Raw genomic sequence first — 14,542 nt, 5'->3', positions numbered from 1 at the left:
ATTATTAGCTTCATCAATAACAACGAGCTAGATATCCCTGTAATGATTTGCCTCTACACACATCTTAATGTCAAAGATGTATAATACTGAGATTTTATGACAATTAAATATTGTCATTAAAACACTTTAACGATTATATTTAACGGCCAGAAGATCTCGCTATTATATATTAATAATGGCGAGATGTGGATCTCGCCATTATAAGGTAGTTATGTCATCGTTATAGAGTGACGTTTATAAAAAGGGCCTGATGTACCTTTTTTTATCTTTCTGTCTTTGTCTGTGAACCAAGGGATGCGGGACACGGTGATCCAGTAGCTCGTGGACACGCTCTCCTCTCCCTCTGTCCTCTCCAAACGCTATGACATCATGGATGCCGATGAGGCTGCTTTTGTTGTTCAGATCATTGAGAACCAGGCCTTCCTCGCCGCCTTTGAATCCTCGTCTCCTGCTTCCAGCACCGACGACAACACTGGGATCAAGACCCACCAAGCCTACTCTAAGGAAATTAGCAAGCTCATGCTCGACGTCGTCAAGTCCAGAGATTCCTCTGCCGAGAAACTGAAATCTTCGCCATCGCTACTCTGATCACTCCCAGTGAGGATCATTCTCAATCATCTCTGGTTATGTCTGAATCATCTGAAAATTGAGAGATTTTCTACGAATGTTAGGGTTTTCTTTGCTTTCACAACTTATTTTTTCTCCCTAGAAATTATAATCCCTCTTTCTGTCATATTGTCGCAGCCTTATCTCTCATCGCTTTTGAGCGAGGATCCTTCTCAATATTCTCCTGATTTATCTGAGTTATCCTAAAATTAAAACTTTTTCTCAACATTTTTAGGGTTTTTTCATTCCTTTCCAAATCTTTTTTTTTCTGGTTAAGGTTTATTGTGAACTGTTGTTATTGTTAGTGCTTTTTGTGTCATGGCTTTTTGTAAATCAACATTGGGAGTGGGATCTTTGTGTTTTTCTCTTTTTGATGTATAAAGAAAAGAAATGTAAGGGTACGATCTTGCCTTTTATTCTGAATTTTTCAAAAACTCACGAAAAAATATAGGCGATAAATTGCCATTGTAAACTTTTGTCATTATGGTTACTACATTGATTAAGCTAGCTAATTTGTTTTTTCTTAGATTTTCCTTTTCCTGCATATTTACCTTTGTTCTTCTTTCCTCTTATGTGGTGTGGAACAAATGTTTAAAATTTAAAACAAATACCTAGGTTGCATTTTTTTTCCAAAAATGAAGTATGGGTGTTTAAATGAATTTTTTTTATTACGTAGTAATCAAATTAGTTTTACTGCATTTAATTATTGATTGAGCAAGATCTGTCTGACCTTTCTCCTTTGTTGATTTTGGTGTTTTAAAATGCAATCATTAAATTTTGTGGCTTATTGGGTTTACATCTCTTTGTGGCAGCTTAAAAATGCATATGCAGTTGCCAAGTTGAGGAAATTATCTAGATATTCAAAACAACAATTCTATAAGGAGGCAATACATTTATACAAGGATGTGATATATTTCATCTTAGATTTGATTATATGCATTGAAGTGTATAGAAATGCAAATCTTCTTTTTTTGACAAGTGAAAAATTAGGCTTCTCTAGATATTGGCTTCCTTCTGGATGTGTGAAGATTTATCTGCCATGGAATATCTTTATTCATGCCTATGATTTTTTTATGAGGTTTTACTGTTTTATGTTGTAATCAATACTTTTGTATGTATTCAAAGTGTTAAAGAGATTCTGGTTTTATATGGATTAAACAAGTTGAAAACCTTGATGATTTTGGGTCACTATAGGCGAACCTTTCCTTTCAGGTTTATCAAAATACATATCCATGGGATTTTTTTTAGAGATGTGACCGTATCAGACCTGAATTGGACTTTGATTAGTTGGGTTCGATAAAGTAAATTGGATTCAAATTTGATTTAGGATTTTACAACGGAATCCGATGGATATCTGAATCCAAGCACATGTAATTAGTTATATATTTTTTGATGGAGAATTGTCTATCCATTTTGAATGCTTTAGTTCTTGCTACTATGTCTCATTATCTCTTATGTAGTATGCATTGTGGTGTTTCATCAATATTTATATAGATTTTTTAAATTATTTTCTTCTGATCTACAATTAAAATAGATTCTCATAACTAGATTTCTTGGGTCTAAGAAACAAGGGCTTTCACAACAAGAAAAACATTAATTAGCAACGGAAATTTGTGATAGAAATAATCCATCACAAATTTATGATGGATTATCTAGAGAAAACTAGTCATCCCTAAAATTGGAATTAGTTGCAGAATTAGCGACGAAAAATTTTTGTCTCAACATTTGTCACTAATTAGCGACGGATTAGTGACAGAAACATTCTGTCTCAAACTTCATTCCAACTTCGCAACGGATGAGCAACAAAATTTTTTCATTGCTACTTTGTCGCTAATTTCCGTCGACATTTAAGATGGAATGTTTTCGTCGCTAATTTTTTATATTAAACAGCCCATTAGGGCAAGAAATTCTCTCCTCCCCCTGCTCTCTCAGTCTCTCCCCCTCTTCCACTAATCGCCCCCCCATTGCTCACCTTCTCCGCCCCCGCTCTCCGACGACCCACCATCCGACAACTCCCTTCGAAGACCTCGTCGACCACCTCCCGTTCTCCTCCCTCGCTCGTTCCCCCTCTGTCGCCCCTTTCCCTCGGGTGAGCCCTCTCTCTCGCTCGTTGTATTTTGGCCACCCAACGCTGGCGACCCCCACTCCACATCCGACCCTCTCAGGTGATCTCTTCCCCCATCTCCGTTGTCTTCTTCTTCATCTCCTTTCTTCTTCTTTCTTCTCGTCTCTCTTCTCCTTATCTGATCATTTGTGGTAGAAGGGAGGGCACCGATGCGGGGCCCCTCGCTTGCTTTGGGTCAGGCTCAGGCAAGCTCACCCCCCTCGCTTTCTCCCTCTTCTTGTTTGATAGGGGAGGGGCTCGGCCCCCTCCTTGTTTTTCCTCTCCTTTGGCACCGATCGGAGGGCATTGGACCTTCGGCTTCCCTTTTCTCTCTGGCAGGGTCAGGCTCGGCCAGGTTGCCAAGCCCACCCCATCTCTGGGCCCCCTCGCTTGCTCTGGGTCAGGCTTAGGCAAGCCCACCCCCCTCACTTTCTTTCTCTTCTCGTTTGATAGGGGAGGGGCTTGGCCCCCACCTTGTTTTCCCTCTCTTTTGGCACCGACCGAACGACATTGGCCCTCCATCCTCCCTTCCTCCTCCTCCTCCCCCCCCCCCCCCGCCCCTCCATTTGGCAGGGTCAGGTTGGGCTCAGCCAGGTTGCCGAGACCACTCCAACTCTAAGCCCCCTCGCTTGCTTTGGGTTGGGCTCAGGCAAGCCCACCCCCCTCACTTTCTCCCTCTTCTTGTTTGACAGGAGAGGGGTTCGTCCCCCTCCCTGTTTTCCCTCTCTTTTGGCACCGACCGGAGGGCATTGGCCCTTTGGCCTCCCTTTTCTCCCCCCCCCCCCCCTCTTCTCGTTTGGCAGGGTGAGGCTCAGGCCAAGCTCAGCCTGATTGTCGAATCCACCCCAGCCCTTGGATTTGGCTACATATTTTAGAATGTTATTCATGTTGTATGATAGGAATCTAAATGTTAGAAATTGTATTGTATTGCATATACAAATGTGCATTGCAGGTGCGTAGCAGAGCAAAATATGCGATGCTTAATGCTAAGCATCGCATGCGGCTTAAAATGCCATGCGAAAAGAAACAAGAAAAATGCAAATGCAAAAGTATGCAAATCAGGCAAATACTCGTGGTGAGTAAGTGATGTAAGTGCATCACATGTTATTTACTTTCTTGGATGCAACACTTTCCTGCTCACACACTCACTTAGGTGTGGATATCTAGGACTGTTTTGTTGGAGTTTGGAGATCATGCTGAGCATGATTTGAATGTATGGGAATAAAAGTGATCTTATTTTTGTAGTTTGAACTTCATGCTAGTCATGGTTATAGTTAGCGGGATATTGAAGTGTGTTTGTTGCAGGTACATGTTTAAAATTATTGTGATATGAATGATTGAATATATTACAATGTTTGACATGACTATTCATGCTTGCATAAAGTTATTTTTGATTTAATTATGCATTACATGTAAAATTGTATCATAAAAATATGCTTAAAATAAAATTATTTTGTTTGTGAATGTGATTTCATCTTTCTAAATATCCGTGTGATGTGTGTAAATATGATGTGATGGTGTTACACACAAAAATATTGAATTATCAATGCATGTATAATAGTTCATAGAATTGCATTTTATGTTAAGCATGTTTGCGGTAGAGAGGAGAAAAAAATTTACGCATTAACTAAAACAAAAAAATTGCTCACCAACAATCACCAAACAAGAATTTCTAACAGATTTGTAAACCACAACAAAGTGTTAACCAACTCAACATAAGCAACAAGCAAAATGAAGACTTTATGAGCTACAATATGCAAATTATAACAAACTAACAAGGAGAAATCAGTCATTTCATTCCCATTAACTTGGAAAAATGGAACCTACTTTGTAATTTCATCTAAATGTGTGAAAAACTACTTTTGCTTGACAGTAGTTTTCTTGGAGGTGAATGACATCATATTATTATATCCACCATCAATGCATGATAAATTAAATATTTTCTTCATCATAACATCATTATGATTCACTTTTAACTGATTAAGATAATATATGTAACATCATACGGCAAAATGACTGCAAATCGTGAATGGATGTACCATAGGATAGTTGATAATAAGGTATCGCTTGAATATATGGATGGTGTTGACAATTTTATTGAATTTACAACAACCAATGTCAGTACAGTAGATCCCACCAATCGGATCAGGTGCCCTTGCACGATGTGTAAGAATAATCAATTTGTAGAACCTCATGGCGTTAGACATCACCTATACAGGAAGGGTTTTGTTAGTGCTTATCAGAATTAGATGCTTCATGATGAAGAATTTTGGAATAATTTTGATACACGGGTAGATGTGGTGCACGATAATCCATATGTGGATTTGATATTTGATGTCGTAGGACCAAAACTAGGTTTTGCTATAAGTCCTAGTGATGTATCAACTGGGGTAGAGGAAGAAGAAACAAATGATGCAGCTAGTAGATTTTATGACTTACTTAGAGATGCTGATGAGCCACTGTGGAATTATTGTGAGAGACACTATTTGTCTATAGTTCTTCAACTACTGAATTTAAAGTCAGCGTATAATTTGAGTCAATCATGTTTTGACTGTTTGTATTCTATTGTGAAGAGTATGTTGCCCAAAGATGCGAAATTACCACAAATTTTCTATCGTGCGAAGGTTATGGTCAATGCTCTAGGTATGGGGTATCAAAAGATAGATGTTTGTCCAAATCACTGCATGTTGTATTTCAAAGATCAAGAAAATAGCAGATCATGTCCGTCATGTGGGCATCATCGGTTCAATGCAAAGACAATGAGCAATGCTAGCACGAGGTCAAAAGAAGTGTCATATAAGTCACTCCGTTACTTTCTTCTCACCTCTAGATTGCAATGACTGTATATGTCTTCAAGGATAGCTAAACACATGAGATGGTATGCAAATAAAATTTGACATGATGAAGACAAGATCACGCATCTTGTGGACGCAGAAGCTTGGAAGCACTTTGATCGTACTCATCAGACATTCACAATAAAAGTGAGAAATGTTAGACTCGGTTTATGTAGACATGGATTTAATCTATTTGAGGGTAGATCAACCCCATACTCATATTGGCCGGTATTTGTCACCTCAAACAACCTTCCTCCAAGCTTGTGTATGAAGCATCAAAATATTTTCTTGTCTCTATTTATCTCTGGTCTGACATCTTTGGACCAAAATCTTGATGTATATTTGATGTCATTGATTGATGAACTGAAAATATTGTGGGATGACAGTGTTCTCATGTATGATGCCCACAAAAAATAAAACTTCAATATGAAAGTTGTTGTTCTATGGATAATTAGTGACTTCCCTACATATGATATGTTATTTGGTTGGAGCACACATGGAAGGTTGGCATGTCTGAACTGCATAGAGGATATACAATCTTTTAGACTGACACATAGAAGGAAGTCGTATTGGTTTGATTGTCATCGTCGATTTCTACCGACTAACTATCTGTTCTAACGACAAAGGAATGTATTTCGAGAAGGCACAACTAAAATAGAAGGTTCACCTACATGGTTGTCTGGCATAGAGATTTTAAGATGATTGTAATACTTTCCATATGGATTGACAAATGCCCGTAGTGTGACGCCCTTCCTTGGATTTGGAAAGGATCACAATTGGACAAAGAAATTTATATTTTGAGAATTACCATATTGGCCAACTTTAATGATACGATGTAATTTGGATGTAATGCATGTGGAGAAAAATATGTTTGATAATGTCTTCAATACGACAATAAATGTCAAAGGAAAAATAAAAGATAATCCGAAGGCCGGTATGGATTTAAAAATAATATGTAAAAGATCAGAATTGGAACTCCAAGAGTATAATGGCAAAGTACTGAAACCAAAGGCAATGTACGTGCTTGGACCAGATCAAGTAAAGCAGGTATGTCAGTGGTTGAGACAGTTGAGATTTCCAGATAAATATGTCTCTAACATTGCTTGGGTTGTGAAGATAGATGAGGGACAATTATATGGGTTGAAGAGCCATGATTGTCATGTCATCATGCAACGGTTGATTCCTCTAGCATTTCATGATTTGTTAGACAAACTTATATGGGGGGTATTATTCGAGTTGAGTCGATTTTTTAGAACATTGTGCGCATCAGAAGTTGTAGTAATTGAGGTAAAGAATCTCGAGGATTCTGTCATCACTATTATTTGTCAGCTAGAGAAGATATTTCTGCCAGCATTTTTCAACGTTATGGAACATGTGATTATACACTTGCCATATGAACTTAGGGTTGGTGGTCCTGTGCAATATCGGTGGATGTACCCATTTGAAAGATATATTTTTATTTATATTTTTCTCTCCAATGCTATTGAGACCTTATTGTATTACGAGATGTATATTGTTGATAGATGCATGTTTGACATCAAAAAAAAAGGTTCGGAATAAAGCAAGAGTGGATGGTTCAATTTGTGAGCCATGCACTTTAGAAGAGATTTCAAATTTCTCATCTATATACTTTGAACCTCACATTTCAACATGTTACACTTGCCCACCTTGTAATGATGATGAAGAACAAGTTATTGTGGCTGACAAACTATCAATATTTAAACCACTTGGGCATGCCTTTGGCAGTTGTCAGTCAAGACTCTTGGAAGATCGAGAGCAAGATGCAACACAAATCTATATCATTTTTAATTGCTCAGAGATTGACCCCTACATCGAGTAAGTATACATAAGATGTTACACTAAGTTCTCTACGTACGTAGATGGTTCGGTAATATAATTATTTGTTAAGTATAAACAATTTAATCTGAAGTTGCGAAATGAACTTTCATATCTCACTGATTCAGAAGTACAGAAAGAACATGAAAATAAGTTTGGGGCATGGTTGAAAGAGTTGGTAAGGATGATGACATGTATTCTTTTCATGTAAACAACAATATATTACTTAATTGATCATGTTTATAGTCATTGTTCATGCTTATATGTCTGCCACAGTGATGCTAATGACGAAGGATATGTGATTTACAAAATGGTCCGACTAAAGTTGTGCAATGTTACAACAGGTACATCGTAAATGGTTATCAATTCCATACAAAAGACTATGGCGTAAACAAGTCAACGATGAATAGTGGCGTGTGTGTCAAGGGTAGCAGTTACGATAAAAATGAACTTGACTACTATGCTATTATTGAAGAAATAATAAAGTGGACTTAGGCATAAATAACATGGTAACTTTATTCAAGTGTCATTGGTTTGATCCCGTAGCAACAAGAGTCGACAAAGCCTCAGGCATTGTGGAGGTGAATCATAAATCAAGGTTTGAAATATATGAACCATTCATATTAGCATCGCAAGCTCAACAAGCCCCACGTGCTTATATACATGGTGCTCATTCGGATCCCTAAACACGCACTGTTTGCTACATTGTGTCTTCGAGGGAGAACACACAACACCCTCCCCTCAAGTTAAGCGCACAAATATGTGGGTCAGTTTGATTCGTGGATGAACATGGACAGGACAGTGCATCATGCCTTGTACTTTATGTAGATAGGACAGGAAGCATTGTCCAGTCCATGCGCCCTATTTTTTTTTTTCTGGTTCTTTCGGCATTGTCCATCCGCCGTTGTTTAGGGAAGCAGATCAGGTCATGCTGAACATGAGTGTGTTTGCTCATGCCGACATCGGTCTGTATGCATTTTGGATGAATGCCACTTGGTTTTGTTGACTTTTGAGCTTTTTAAAATGCAAATCGGATGGCCACGATGTCGGCATGAGCAAAAACGCTCACCTGATCTGCTTCCCTTGTTCAGTGCAGTGCAGGGGGGCATGGAACAACAGCGGATGTTGTTTTTTCATCCATGGGACGCACCATTCTTGCATCTCGTGTTTTTTGCGTGGGTGTGTGGACTTTCGTGGGGCCCATGCGCTGGGCATCCTGTGAACATGCACGGACGTCGTATCAAATGCCTTGAATGAGAACCAGGGTCTGATGTACAAATAGAACCTGTATCAGGTAGGTAAGATGCAACGATATTTGAGTTTTCTCTTCTTTATTTTGCCCCCATAAACGAGCTCAGCTCGTTACCATACTTGGCCCACTGCCACTGGCAGTGAGTTGTGGCTCACGACCCCTCTGTCTCCCTTTTTCTCATCATGGGCAGGTGAGGGAGAGTGCTCCCTTCGGCTGGTCGTCGTCCAGTGATTTGGTCCAGGACATAACTGGCTGACAGGAGCCCATCCCACCGAAAGGCACCCTCCACCTGTCGTCGCTGGTTGTGGACTTCTTGCCAAGACGTCTGGCAAGGGAGGGCACCTCCACTGGCTTCCCAAACCCAGGTGGGAGGCCGCCTGATGTGATGCCCTAATAGGCCGAACCCGTTCAGTTCCGTTGCAACATACCACACTTGTCTTACTCAGAATCAGATCGGTTTGAAGGGATTTTTGAGCAGTTTAGAGCAGTCTCATACCAGTTCTAAGTCTTTGCAAACCGATTCCTACATCCAGAACATGTTTCTACTACTTTTAAACATGACTTCATCACCTGTTTACCAAAATCCAGCCAGGTTTGGTCAAAATTTCCTTTTGAATCAAATCAAAACCTATTTTTGTTCTTTTTTGGCTTTTTATTTGATCCAAACCCGAATGTGAACGTTTCAAACTGAACCCATATTCTTAACATAACTTATCCATTTGACCCTAAACCTACCTTAATCCACTTGAATTCTATTAAGTCTAAATATATTGAATCTGGTTGATTCTAATTGGATCTGAGTGCATCTTAAGATGCTAGTGTGACTCATGTTCTATATGAAGATCCATTTAGTTACATGCTACACTAGCTATTAGATGATTGGCGATCGATACCATGCCGATACGCACCGATACTGATAACATTGAACTAAACAGCTGGCCAATATGAGCAGAGCTGGGGTTAGGATGCCTTGGGGAAACCACCCCCCATGATTGGCATCCAATTTTTTGAATTGTATGGTGTACATTCTGAGCTTTAGTTCTTAATAAACTGCTAGGGGTCTGTCAAACCCCAGCTTGCCTATCATGGGAAGAAAAAAAAAAACCATTTGATGCATGGCTTATATAGACCAAGTCAACTCGGCCTCCTTGGATCATATAATACAAGGTTCAATCTGATCCAACTAGGTGCAGACTGCGGACTGCAAAGCCAGACCAAGGAGGCAACAACCTCCACAAGAAGTGTTGCTCTAAGTTATGATGGTTGGGACAGAGCTCTGTCATACTACACAATGGAAATAAAGGCAGTAAACCAGTGACAATTCTGGCTGGAGATAGGTGCATGGTAGCTATATCACACGGGAACACCATTTTGGCTATGTCACTATGACACGACACCAACATGCTATGACACGTTGACAGACCTGACAGTCAACATATTATTTAATATTTATTCAAGCAATTTTTTGATAGTTCGAACAACAAAACATAATTTAAAATATCAAAAAAATAGTTTTTTATTGATTAAGAAATCATGTCTTTATTTTGCAAAATAAAATTGAACCCGCATATCGAATCGCATGTCGCAACCCCGGTTATATCCGTATCTTAATTTGTGACAGCTTGGCAGGCTTCTTGTTACCGAAATGTTCATGTTCCATAAAGTTATTATTATTATGAGGGACTAGAGTAGAGTGATGGCCCTTATTCATCCACTGGTTGAAAACAGTATAGAACCAGAACAGGATGTTTCTTCCACGTTTTCCTCCCAAACCAATCATATTCAGAGACAGATCTTTAAATTTTGTCTGAGAGAGACCGCACATAACCAACAAGCTTCATACATTGACCAATTCGAGGCACTTTCACAGGTTTTCCAACTAAGAAATTCAAATAGTATGGTAACAATTGTGACCAACATATGATTTTGCATCTTATTATGTGCCTTTGGAAGAATTCAGATCCAATATCATCCCATTAAGATGATATTTTATTGAAGCCTTCCTCTTTGATTGAATTCTATTTCATGCCAACAGCTGCTTCAACAATTCTAGCTTGTTTATTGTTCAGAATATATAGGGCCTCCATTTTCTAGCAAATCCCATAACCTTGCTAAGTTATGCTGCTTGCATTTGATATGATCAATTATATTTCATGAAGCAAGAGAATGAGTGATTTCTCCAATCATTTTCAGTGCTATGCAGGGTTGATCCACCGGTACCTGAAACAAGCCCTGTAAAAATGAGTACAAGCCGGTCAAATCTGTTAATAAATCAAGATGGTATTACTAAATAGCCAGAAAATTTGAAGATTAAAAAAAAATGCAATGAAATTAGAAAGGAGGTGCTAATGTAACGTGAATCGAGGTGTTATTACAAAGTGTCCTGCGCCCAAGATCAAATAGAAATGTAGGTTCTGGTAGGACTTGTAGAACCCCTTGGTTTCTTTTTGGTCACAGTATAAGGCTGTCCTCTTGCTATTAATGAAATTATTCAGCCCTTTCCACCTAGCAACCAATAAAAATGGTTCAATATGTAACAGAAAATAGCGATATAAATGCAGGAAGCAGGGGACATGTTAGAGTTTTACTTGAGTTTCTGAACCCAGGCTTCAGTTCCCTTGGTTGCGCAGATGAGATCCACCTGTAGAAACACAGAAAGGATGTTAAGGAAAAGACAGAATGGGGAGTAAAATACATATAAATTATTACAGTGTTCCCACCTAGTGTTCATGACATGTTTATTGGATATAAGTTCAAGTTTATGTAAGGAAACATGTATTTATGCATATAAACACACATTCTCTTTTCCTTTGCATTCAGAGTGAATGTATGGTCAATCCGCAATATCAAAAGGACATCGCGGTTTTCTATAAGCACCAGAAGGTTATACCGAAAATTGTCAACTTATACAGAATTTCATCCCAAGAACATGTAGTTCCTGAAAGTTTTTGAATTCTTTTGGTTCCTGTCTTGTTATCATGACCATATGCTTCTTCAATAGCGCAAAACAACATTGTGCAATTGCAGAAAACTTTACTTGGCCATTATATATAGTGACTTGCACTCCCCTGCTTAAGAGCTCGTCAACCTGTAACAGAAATGATCATTTTAAGAAGAAGAAATAGCATAACATCAGATTACAACAATAAGAAGCAGATTTTTCATCTTGTATTATTGCATACCTCATTAATCCTAGGCTTCATAAAATCACCAGATAAGGAATCAAAAACAATGTCAGATTGATCCCGCCATCTGCAAGAGGAGATGAGACGCTGTTCACAACTTTTGCATCACAAAGAATTAAGCAAAACAAAGTGTTCCATCTCCCTAGAGCATTTTGTTACCGGATATTTTCTGGTATGATTCCCAATTTTTGCCGAATTATTGTGTTCATTAAGTCTGAGAGACTCATATGAATGGCTTCCAAGTATCTGCTGTACCTCCTTTCAGCTGCGTTTGTTGATTTACCTGTTGCTGTTGCTAGAGGATCACTAGAAGAATCAATCAAAAAATTGTAGACATCCTGTATATCATCAAACCCATAGTACTAAATTAACAAATAACAGAAAAACTGCTATAAAACAAATCGTGAACTAAAAGCAGTTTGGAGCATAGGAGCATCGAGGATTTCATCTAGTCATAATGGCTCACCACATTGTTACTGTTGGCAGTAATAAAGCCTTCTAAAGAAGCCCACAAATTAGTTGCGTTATTATACAATCCTTTTCCAATTGCTTCTTGTATTTGTGCAGCCATTCTGAATGAAATTTGCCGCATAAGATCACGGGTAGTACATTTTCATGAAAACATGGTGCAGAACTACAGATTGCAACACTTGTCAATAAAGTTACTCATTTCAAAAATGTCCAAATCAAAAAAACATTTTTTAAGAGAAAAGAACAGACATATTTCATATTCACTGTAAACTTATGTATATCCAGAACACTTCTTTTACTGATGAAGGAATGTTGCTATTGAAACCTGTTAGCCTGATCTGCTGCATTGTAGTCCAATCTAGAGACATCCTTCAATAAAGGTCCCCATGAAAGCTACAAAAGCCATTATAGTTTTAATACTTTCTGCAGACATATAAATGAGCTACTATTTTGGTCTCTGTTGCTTTATCTGTGCAAGTTACTCACCACAAAATCTTCAGGAGAGATCCATGAATCTCCGAGTGCAATTCCTAGTAAGCAAAACAAACATAAACATACTATTTTTAGATCACCAAGATCCAACTAATTGATTGCAGTATTATATATGATGGTAAGCATGTATAAGCCAAATTATAGTACTAAAACTCATGAAAGTTGGCATTGCAAACATGCAATTCAACCAAGAGAATATGATGAGCACTAAAAAGAACATAACAGGAACAGAGCGTTCAACTTAGTGCCTCCAAGTTCCAGTTTGAGTTTCCCAGCTTCGATTGCATCGGTAACAGCCAAACCCAGTGTCACAGCATGTTTTCCTCCATAAGATTCAGCCAAAATGTACAGTGGGCTGCTTTGAAGGGATGTATTCTCATTGAACAGATTGATCAGCAATGTGGTTAAGTCAGTGGCCGCTTCTTCATCGGTCTTCACAGCTAAACTCGCATTCTCAACAAAACTGAAACCAGTACCAACTGGGCTATCCTGTAATTTTACAACTTTTGCTCTTTAAACAGTATTTGATTGTGAGAATCTGCTGTCTGTAATTGAAGAAAAATCAAGTGAGACTGATGAATTTACCACGAACAAGAGATCAGCTTTTTTCAGCCATGTGGAGTTGCGCGGTTTCAAATCTGTATCCAAAGGCCCTATCTCTTGGAAATTCCCCGTGCCAACTCCAGACGCTCCCTATTGTTTTTCACCAAAAAAGAATAAGAAGTGAAACAGAGGAGGCAACTCAACTATGATTAGTGACGTGGCCTGTATCACATGGACACGCCACTTTCTCTGTGTGTCACATGGATACGCTATGACATGCTGACACGACCCGAAAACATATAAACTTTAAATATATACAATAATATTTTAATACAAATAAATTTTTATATATTAAAATAACAAAAATAGTTTTTAGTTGACGAAAAAATGGAAAAAGCGTGTCCTCGGGTCTTATTTTTCAAAAAACAATTCAGACTCACATGTCGAACTGGAGTTGTGTGTGTGTGTGTGTGCGAAAATCATAGAGCTTACCGGGCCACCTTGGAGCCACAGTATAATTGGCCAGGGAGCGGTTGAGCTGTTGGTGCGGTAAGGACTTCGGTACAGCCACCAGAACATGTGAGCTTCTGTATAAACGATGATGCATAAGCAGAGAACCATGACGAGGGGATTCAGTACATCAAAGCATCAAAGTTATTCAAATCAAAACCAGTAAACTCACTAGGACGAACTTCAACATATCCCCACTCTTCCATCTTGTCATTTGTTCCAAATGCGCTACTGAGTCCACCATTCAAGTGAGGAAGCAGCAGAAGGAAACATAACTGCACCAAAAACATCACTTTCTTCTCCATGACTGAATAAAAACAGGCAAACAGGTGGTAACAATGAGACTTCTTGGTTGCCTGGCTGCCTCAACTCTGCACAACACAATGTTTATATCCTCAACAATAGAGATATGAAAGGTATAAAAGGAAAGAGAAGAAGAGCAATTGTGTTCGAGTGCCTACGTGCAACGCGCTTCAAATTGTGTTAGCAAATATCAGATGTGATATAGGCAACCGGGTGACTTAATCGTCCTGTTTCCCTGCCAGTAAAAACTCGGAGTTGAGGACACGATCACCCAACTTTACCTGCCCCAACTGTGATAAAGCAACGGCAGCCCACAAACTTATTCAACTCAATCTAATCAAAACTTAACCTGGTTTTCTTGTCAGCATAAACCCAATATGACTAGGGTGATATCAACATGGACAGA

The 14,542-nt window shown here is 38.7% G+C and overlaps 1 protein-coding gene across 1 annotated transcript; it reads right to left on the bottom strand.

The window, feature by feature from the left end:
- Positions 1 to 10,489: 10,489 nt before the first annotated feature.
- On the bottom strand, positions 10,490 to 14,138 carry LOC149843951 (serine carboxypeptidase-like 51). The gene is made up of 13 exons (XM_090000996.1): positions 14,006 to 14,138; positions 13,816 to 13,910; positions 13,366 to 13,473; positions 13,029 to 13,269; positions 12,775 to 12,818; positions 12,614 to 12,681; positions 12,284 to 12,389; positions 11,977 to 12,155; positions 11,815 to 11,884; positions 11,670 to 11,720; positions 11,221 to 11,273; positions 11,008 to 11,137; positions 10,490 to 10,852 (listed from the first exon to the last, which is right to left on the bottom strand). Exons 1-13 carry the CDS (start codon positions 14,136 to 14,138, stop codon positions 10,784 to 10,786), a joined length of 1,347 nt encoding a protein of 448 aa, XP_089857122.1. The 3' UTR covers positions 10,490 to 10,783.
- Positions 14,139 to 14,542: the final 404 nt, after the last annotated feature.

This window comes from Nuphar pumila, chromosome 3, assembly GCF_984573655.1.
Source record: "Nuphar pumila chromosome 3, dmNupPumi1.hap1.1, whole genome shotgun sequence".
In the NCBI taxonomy this organism is placed as follows: domain Eukaryota; kingdom Viridiplantae; phylum Streptophyta; class Magnoliopsida; order Nymphaeales; family Nymphaeaceae; genus Nuphar; species Nuphar pumila.
Note: the sequence above shows the minus strand (reverse complement) of the source record. Positions and strands in the feature narration are given on the sequence as shown.